General features: G+C 37.2%; 2 protein-coding genes across 2 annotated transcripts; one reads left to right on the top strand and one right to left on the bottom strand.

Annotated features, from left to right (window-relative positions):
- Positions 1–1309: 1309 nt before the first annotated feature.
- On the top strand, positions 1310–2897 carry LOC107815477 (vignain-like). Its single transcript, NM_001325951.1, is given in 4 exon segments — positions 1310–1774; positions 1907–2142; positions 2235–2375; positions 2456–2897. Coding segments are annotated over 4 exon segments (1086 nt in total). The 5' UTR covers positions 1310–1332; the 3' UTR covers positions 2723–2897.
- Positions 2898–3063: 166 nt separating this feature from the next.
- On the bottom strand, positions 3064–4997 carry LOC107815479 (peptide methionine sulfoxide reductase). The gene is made up of 2 exons (XM_016641062.2): positions 4616–4997; positions 3064–3485 (listed from the first exon to the last, which is right to left on the bottom strand). The coding sequence occupies exons 1-2, from the start codon at positions 4949–4951 to the stop codon at positions 3231–3233; spliced, it is 591 nt and encodes a 196-aa protein (XP_016496548.2). The 5' UTR covers positions 4952–4997; the 3' UTR covers positions 3064–3230.
- Positions 4998–9678: the final 4681 nt, after the last annotated feature.

Genomic DNA, 9678 nt, shown 5'->3' with positions numbered 1-9678 from the left:
TAGTCATTTATGAAATATAATTAAGAATTGTTACAGCCAATTAAAATAATTAACGCAATAAAACAACAGAAGCAAATTAGAAATACCTATGTTGCGCATACTCTCCAAAATACCGTCGCACCAGTCTCCAATCCTCCAAAAACACACTATTTTTAGACACGCGCCCATAGACATTTTTGGAGAGTGCAAACAATATAGAGAAATACTAGTTTGTAGGTAAAACAATCCATAGTTTCATCTGTCATACAATATCGAGCCAAACACAACCGAGGTTTGTATAATCTCTTTTGTTTTGATATGTCGAAAATATTCTCATTATTGTGTTGCAAGAATTTAATTTTATTGAATTAATCGAGCTTAAATCTTAATTAGTATTTATTTGTTAAATTCTATTTTCAACTCTTATTTATATTTCTTTCCTCATTACATACAGAACCACATTGTTTTAGTTAAATGAGTAGGAGGAAAATTGCTTATAAGTTGGCGTAGGGGTTGCACAAAGCGTTAGAGGGAGCTGCACATGGGCTAATTAAAGACATAATTCTTGCCACAAGAAACTACTCCCATCTTTTTTCGCCGACCTTTTCATATTTCCTTCCAGAAAAAGGAACTTTTCCAAAAAAGAAATTAAATCTTAATATCACATAAAGCAGTTATGGTTATACACATTCTTATTCTCCAAACTTGCTACATATTGATGAGTCTCTAACAATATAACTAACGTTCGTCATTCTCTTTTAATATCAACACGTTAACTTGTTCAACTTGCAAACTCTTTTTCACCTTTTCTAACAGACAGCATAAGCTATTCATAACTGCTCACTGCCTAATTCAAAGTCACATTTCTCTCCTTTATCTGGTAAAAAGCTTTTCTGAGTCTGTAAAAACCAAACCCGCCCTAAATAATAAAGAAAAAGAATTAACCTAAATAGCCGTTCACTTAACTGCTTAGACTAAATATAATTGGTGAATGTCTAATATGTGTAAAGTTCATGTATAATTTGTATATAACCATGTATAATCAAGGTATAATCTATATATACCGGCTAGGAAAAGTAAGCATTGAATCCGACCGGCTATTTGGGTAAAGATCCCTATAAAATATGTTGCTTGTGTAGGCAAAGTGTGTATACCCATTGCTTCATCTCCATAATTCCATTACCCTATCTCGACTTCTCCTTCTATTATTGTTGAGTGTTGTTTCTTCCCTTAAGGAATCCATCACTTCTTTCATTTATTATCATCACTTGTACCACTATCTCCTTGAATACTCTTCTATAAAAAGCCTTGTCATAGTCCCTAAATTCCCATCTTGAGTCTGAGTCTTTAAAAATGAAGAAGTTATTTCTGGTTCTTTTCTCTTTGGCTTTGGTACTTAGGCTTGGGGAGAGTTTCGATTTCCACGAGAAGGAGTTGGAAACTGAGGAAAAATTGTGGGAGTTGTATGAGAGATGGAGAAGCCATCACACTGTATCGAGGAGCCTTGATGAGAAAGACAAGAGGTTCAATGTGTTCAAGGCTAATGTACACTATGTTCACAACTTCAACAAGAAGGATAAGCCTTATAAGTTGAAATTGAACAAGTTTGCAGACATGACTAACCATGAATTCAGACACCATTATGCTGGTTCCAAGATTAAGCATCATCGTTCTTTTCTTGGAGCTTCACGAGCAAATGGAACTTTCATGTACGCCAATGTGGAAGATGTCCCTCCCTCTGTTGACTGGAGGAAGAAGGGTGCTGTTACTCCTGTCAAAGACCAAGGCAAATGTGGTAAGAAAAGAGTAGCATGTCATTAATTCTATGCCGCTTTACACCTCTAGCATAATAACATAAGGGTAAACCATATGATATGTTCTTTCAAAATATTATAGCTGATGGAAACTGACCTTTTGCCTGTTATAGGAAGTTGCTGGGCATTTTCAACTGTCGTTGCAGTAGAGGGGATAAACCAAATCAAAACAAATGAGTTAGTATCTTTATCAGAACAAGAACTTGTTGACTGTGACACTAGTCAAAACCAAGGATGCAATGGAGGGTTGATGGACATGGCATTTGAATTCATCAAGAAGAAGGGAGGCATCAATACTGAAGAGAACTATCCATACATGGCTGAAGGTGGCGAGTGTGATATTCAAAAGGTAAGATTCTGTTACATCTGTAGGGTGTCAGTCTGTCAGATCGAACCAGTCTTGTTTCTAATCCACGTGCATGAATTTTATGGAATTGGCAGAGGAATTCTCCTGTGGTATCAATTGACGGATATGAGGATGTTCCTCCTAATGATGAGGATTCCCTACTTAAAGCAGTAGCCAACCAGCCTGTTTCTGTAGCTATACAAGCTTCAGGTTCTGACTTCCAGTTCTACTCTGAGGTAAATGATGATAGACCATTTATCTCAAGTTAAAAAGTTTTTTACTAGGTATAAACATTTACGAACTGTAAATATGGCAGGGTGTATTCACCGGAGACTGTGGTACTGAGTTGGACCACGGGGTGGCAATTGTGGGCTATGGCACAACCCTTGACAGAACCAAATACTGGATTGTGAAGAACTCGTGGGGACCTGAATGGGGAGAAAAAGGATACATTAGGATGCAACGCGAAATTGATGCTGAGGAGGGGTTGTGTGGTATAGCAATGCAACCATCTTACCCCATCAAGACTTCATCAAGCAACCCCACAGGGTCTCCTGCAACAGCACCTAAGGATGAACTCTAAGTTACATATTATCCACTCAGCCTCATTTAGTGTCTGTTTTAGTTTCTGTGCAAGTAATAGGCAACTACCCATAAGAATGTGTAACATAAGATGCATTTAGTTTCATGGTGTCGCATTATAATGTTCTGTAAACTGCATTGGAATATGATTCAGTGAAACATTTCCTTTCCTGCAATATGCGTTCTTCAAAATAAACAGTTTGGTATGTGGACAATTGGGCATGTACTTGTTTAATCCAACAAGAGGACCAAAGGACTGGTATTACTATGCTTGATATTGCTTTCAAGCACAAATGTCCTCACTTAGGACTTCAATAAGTTAAGGCATTGGATAAGGAGATATAAAGACCAAGAGGACAATAATTTCCATTCAACAGACAAAGTACTTCTAAGAAAAATCAAGAACCATTGACATACAATTGACATATTTATTTAAGAGTAGGAATAAGCAAAGACAAAGGCCCATCAAATTCTTTCATACGTGCTTTGTGCTACAAAGACCAACTATGTCAACCGTAGCACCTTATTGGGTCATTGCAGCCCTTTGCAGCTGACTGCTTGGCACCTCTGCCACCACCCTTTTCTAAATATTGTTGGTGATACTCTTCAGCTCTATAAAATCTCTTTGCAGGAAGAATTTCTGTGACAATCTTCTTATCCTTAAATTCCTTCTGCTTAGCTTCCAATGATTCCCTTGCGAGTTGAGCCTGAGCCTCATTATAGTAGTATATTCCTGAGCGGTATTGATTCCCCACATCATTACCCTAGCAACAACCATCATCATGAGAATTATATATTGCTCTTTGTGGCTGTTAAACTCTAGCTAGAGGCAAAAAAACTCACACTCAAACGAATAAAAGAATATTAAGCGAAGGCAATTAAAAGTGAGTAGAGGTACAAGAGAACAACCAGCATTAACACCCTTGTGAGAGTTCAGTAATTAAGTTTGCCACGAGGAAATCCTTAATATATCTGATCCCGCAAGGAAATATAAAACAGAGGAAGAAGAAGGAAGAAACTTAACAATATTTTTAATCTAATCACTATATTTGATCACTCGTCTTTAGCCGAGGGTCTATCGGAAACAACATCTCTGCCCTCCAAGGGTAGGGCTAAAGTCTACGCACACACTACCCTCCCCCAACCACACTTGGGGAAACTCACTAGGTTTGTTGCTGCTGTTGTTGTATATGTGATCATTACTTGTTTCTGCTAATTTCCCAGCAAAATCCTCCCTTACGGCGTTAATAGAATCAAATGGAGTCCTAAGATGTTCTTGTCACATGAAGCTGACAAGTTAGGTAATGCATTTTGCTTATTCAAAGAGCTTTATGGACAACGAAAGAGTATAATTTGGAGTCTTAAATGGTGCTCTGTACAAAATTGATGACTCAGTTTCTACAGTATAGAATAGAAAGTTTTGCTTAACTTTATTAACTATTCCTTATTTTTTCAATCAACAAAAGCTTCCCAAAACACAATACTCCCTCTGTTTCAATTTTGATGACACGTTTCACTTATCAAGAGTCAATTTAACTAAAGTTTGAAGCTAAATTGGATTAGTTCAACTCAGTATTTTACTTGTTTTGATCTACAAAAAGAATGATGATGATGAATTAACTTCTCATCTACGTTAGCAAAATGAATGCATAACGTCGAACTAAATAACTAGGCACATAGTGAAATTAGATTCAGAGCAAACTACAACATTGCAACTAAGGTAGGATCATGCAAAGTTACCTAAATTGTATATTCTCTTCGTAGTAAGAACACAATAGCATTATTTTATTATGAGTACCAGGTAGCATAAATAACTGGAACTAAAATTTCGAGGGAATTAAAACAACAAAACAAAAATAGGACTTAAAAAAATTGAGATGAAGGAATTTGATACCTGGCGATTTAGAGCGGTGGGGTCAATGCGACTCCAAAAGAGAGAAAGCAGATTGGTATATGGGCAGACATTCGGGTCAAACTGGATCCGAATCACCTCTGCATGGTCGGTGGTTCCGGAGCAAACGATCTTGTAATTTGGGTCGTGGACATGGCCCTGAGAGTAGCCTACCTCCGTCTTCACTACTCCATCAATCCTCTGAAATGCCAATTCCACTCCCCAGAAGCAGCCTGCAGCAAACTGGGCAAACTCCAGACCCGGGTGATCCGGGTTGTCCAGATCCGGATCCAGTGCTGGGTTGGTTGACTTGCTGCTAGCCTCTTGTTTAGAAGCCATTGCTCAATTGTCTTGTTCCTTGTATCGTCAAGATATTAGACATTTATTTGTTTATATAGATAAGACATTAAACTGAACCTGGTCATATAATCAGTTTAGATGCATTATTATATTACCCATTTAAATTTCCTTTGGAAAAAAAAGTATATACAATTGGCATTAATCTTAAATTAAATCGGTTGACATAAAATAAAATTTTGGAAATAGGAATCGTAATGTGTCACTTAACTAGGACTCTATGTTTGCTACCTAAAAATGGAATATGGATTATGGAAAATAGTCGAATACAAATCTGAATTCGAATCAAACAAATTACTTTTTCATATTTTACTCTGTTAATGCATGGAAATTCGTGAAAGATATTTTGTTTAGACCGATTGCAAATACTACAAAAGATTTTAAGTCATTCTCGCCGTATATGTTCGTATATCCATTTGGATTATCTTACCTAAGAGCTCGTTTGGATTGGCACAAGTGCTAGCAATTGCATATTTAAATAAAAATGCTGAAACTTAAAAAAAGATGTTGAAGGGTCTGATAAAAAGTCTAGCAAGTATTTTTTTTTGTTAAAAAGACAATTTTTTTTTTAAAGTTGTTAACATTATAAATGAGCTGATTACTAAAATACATTTAATTATGAATTAATGCAAATAAAAAATTAATTTATATTTTAATTTAATTTTAATTTAATTGATTACTTAGATAATTTTTATAAATATAATTCTTGAATGCTCATTTTTTCCCATTTTCAATCAAGTAAACTTCCTTAAAAGTCTCAATCTATTTAAATATCAAATTATTTTGTTGAATCCCTCTTTCCCTTTTTGTCCATTTACTCTTGGCAGATTAAAGATGCAGTTACATCAATTGAAAGTAGAAGAAAGCTTATTATGGCATTAGCCCCTGTTTTGGAAGCCAGTAGAGGCCGATCCAGTATGCAACCTTAAAGCTTGAGGAAAAACGTAGAAAAATGAAGATAAAGCAGAGAGAAAGAGGAAAGAAAAGGACAGGCTGTCTTTATAAGTGAAAGAAATAGGAGAAATGCAATATTTTAGGATTTCTTTGATTGAGGATAATTTTGGTATTATGAAAATTTATAATGCACAAGAAAGTAATTTTATTGGTCAAACTAAAATGACTTTTAAACCAAAATTGGAGAAGTTGGGGTCAACCAACTTGTTGTTTTTGGCTTTTTAAAGCACTTTTTTTTTCCCAAATACTCCAAAAAATAAAAAAGTGCTTAAAAACTAGTTTGACGAGCTTTTAAGCCCATCCAAATACCCTATTAATCATTTTTTTCCTTTTAAGTCCCTTAATCCTATCAATTGAACTACATAACCCGAAGCAAACTGATGAGTTCTCCAATTACAACTAAACGAGAAGTACACAAACTGTCATTCTAAGTACTGATATTTAGGGATTAGTCAGTACTTGTTTTGTCCTTAAAAAAAAATTCAGGACAATTGCCCTAAAAATTTAGGGCAATTGCCGAGACATTTTCACTTGTTATGTGAAATACCGCTCTTACTCGTCCTCGAGCAATGGAACTATATTAACACCCCAACATGTACCTATCACTATGAAAGAGAACTTCACAATTAATTCAATCAAACACCCTACCTTTGGACTATAATCGATATCGGCAATTAAGCATGAATACACAAATTTCACATTCTTCCCGTTTTTAAACTAGCCCAAATATATACAATGCTATTCAACCAACTCAAGCAACCTCTCCACAACTACCTTACCTCAAGAGACGACTCGTTACCACTAAGCATCCTCAACTCACACACTCACCCAACAAAAGAAGTGTATAACATCACTGATTCGTCATGAGACCAAGTGGTCTCACCACAAACAAAAGTGAATATAAAAGTAGTCCATATATTCAAATATGACATTGAACATAAATTAATGACATCACACAATTGAACAAAATTAACTCACTCTCACAAAGAAGTCATGTGCATCCCGTGGTCGTACCATAAGCTTGCTCGTAGTGTACATCTTTACTAATCTAAGCTAGCCAAATCTAGGATCAATTAGGACTTTAATGTTGTAATATAGGCTAAGGGACGGGTATGATATATTTAAGAATAGTTACTAACCCTCCTAAGCAATTAATACACTACACTCACAAATCGAGACATTTTCTTTTCAACCCATTCATTTGTCATACACCATATATAACATAGCCCTCTTTTCAATTAAGCACCTCTATGGTTTCACTAGCATGAGTTAGAAGGATTAGGAGGTGTATGTGTTTCTACATTATTTGAACTCTTGTTTGCTTTTTCTTGCAACATTTTTCTTCTATTTTTTTCACACACTCCATACATTGAAGTTCATAGGCTAGTGACCTTCTTTCACAATTTTAGTGCACCTTAAGGGCCCTTCCATGGTTTCACTCGAAAACCACTCCCCAATTAAGAACAAAATAGGAGTACGACTTATAATGTGGGTGCCAAAGAAACGGTCTATAGGCTCAAAGGGGCTAGCAACAGAAAATTTTTATTTGTGAGTGACAAACGCCTTTATGGTCAAACAAGAAATGCCTACGTCATCTCCTAGACTAGCACAACTTAATAAATTCGCGTTGATTAACACACGAGAAAAGTTCTAGACTACACAAGATAACACAAAATATCATCATTCCTTACACACACATGGAACTTGACTCACTCAAGACGATTATGTGCGACTCTCAAGTCAAGCAAGCATATCAAGTTGAGAATTTTTTTTACGCACTAATGCACTAGGTGGCATACAAGTCAACCAACTGAGAAAAATGTGTCAAAGAGTAGGCTACTTAATTTACTTGGGCATTACAATTTAAATCAAATATTCAGGAAGACAAAGCGCATGCCATAACTTAACTTGCCAGCACAAAACATGTCAACAGGTACCTTAGAGAACCTCAGTTTTCTCCCTTATCCTACTCCTAATAAAAATAAAAATAAATAAATAAAACAAAACACCCGGTTCGAGATACACCTTTGGAAAAGAACCGGTGTCTAAAAAAAACCAAGGGATACTACCTAACTATCCTAACAAAAAAACATAAATTTTTTTTTGGTATTTTTAATCGGACTTTAATCTCGTAAGAAAATTGTCCAACAGATCCATCGTCGGGAAAAGTTTGAGCTTTTTTTATTTTTTTCATGTAATCTAGCTAATTAGACTATATTGGTTCTAAACTAAGCTAAAAAGAAAAAAAAACAATAACACAAAAAAAATTGATACAATTACAAGTCATGAAGTATTCCCCCGCCCCACACTTAAAACGATGCATAGTCCCCGATGCATAACAAATTCAAAATAGTGTAAGGTGGAAAGAAAGAACTCCCTGCTAGTCGGAGTTTGCCTCCTCAGACCCACCAGCTGCAGCTCTGGGCTCATCATCATCTCCTAAGAGTACCAAGTCATGGGCCCCATAACTTCATCATCATCCGCATTCTCATCATCAGATCCCTTGTTAGTGTTTTTATCCTCAAATGGATGAATGGGACTGCCTGGTGCTATGCCCAAAATCTCCTTGGAAGAACTGGAGAGGTCACTTTGCAATTGCATGCGCTCCTCATCAGACATCCTAGCCTGCTCATTATAACATTGAGGGAATTATAAAGATACCTATTGAAATTTTTGTCCCTCTCATTCCTAGCAGCATGGGTAAGCTTTGATGTGGACTCTAGCAAGGATGTGATATCTATCAATGCTGTGAGTGCCTCCACTACCTCATCATAGCCAGGAACTCCGGTACCCCACGGGATAGCATGTACTGCGTCAGGATGTTTCCAAAGAAGAACCTTTTGATCCTCCCTCCAAATTGGGTGCTGGACATCTCGCCAAGCATGAGCTCACCCACATTTATGGGTCGCCCGGTCATCAGAAAGTAGATCACACACACTTAAGCTCGAGTGCACTCACTGTTATGCTCAATGGGCATTAATCTAGCCTGCACAAAGTTCTACCAAACCTTAGACGTCTTGTTGAAGTCGAACCAGAGCATCTCAAGGTGAACATTTCCTTTAGTCTACTTCTACTTCGCATTAGAATCAACGCCACAAAGTGTGCGACGTATTTCCTGGTAGCATGGACTTTTGACGAACTTTCGTAGCCTCCGTGGATTAGGGCTATCAACTCCCAAGAAGCTATACAAAGATTCCCTATCCATTAGTATTTACTTTTCTATGACCCATGACTGGTTTAGGCCCTCATTCCAGTTGGCATAGAGCTCTAGTACCATGCTTAGATTTGCAGGGCCCAGACATTCGATAAGCTTATCCATCTTCTTTTCTACCAACCTGGCAAGTACATCTGGGAAGTTCCTTTCTAAGGCCTTTACATTTATCCCCATTTTGGAGACATATCTCCCATATGAAATAAAATTATCATGCCATTTGATGGCGTCATCTCAACTAGTTCTACCGAGGCTGTGGTGTCGACCCGCTAGCGACTTGCTTTCCCTTAGCTTGCTGGGAAGAGCCCTCACCTTGCTTGCATTTTTTGGGAGGGGGAGCAGTATTGGAGGACTTCCCCATCCCTTTTCCTTTGGCGGCATTGTCACGAGCCATAACAACCTGTTGACGCACCAACCTAGCACCCCATACTAGGGTTGGCGTTGGAAATTTTTCGCACACTCGAAAGTGCGCCCCAGACAAAGTGGGGTGCTGGCCTGGGCGCTCGTTTCTAATTTTTTTATATATATAAATTTCCTCCTACTC

This window comes from Nicotiana tabacum, chromosome 6 (assembly GCF_000715075.1).
Source record: "Nicotiana tabacum cultivar K326 chromosome 6, ASM71507v2, whole genome shotgun sequence".
NCBI lineage: Eukaryota > Viridiplantae > Streptophyta > Magnoliopsida > Solanales > Solanaceae > Nicotiana > Nicotiana tabacum.
Note: the sequence above shows the minus strand (reverse complement) of the source record. Positions and strands in the feature narration are given on the sequence as shown.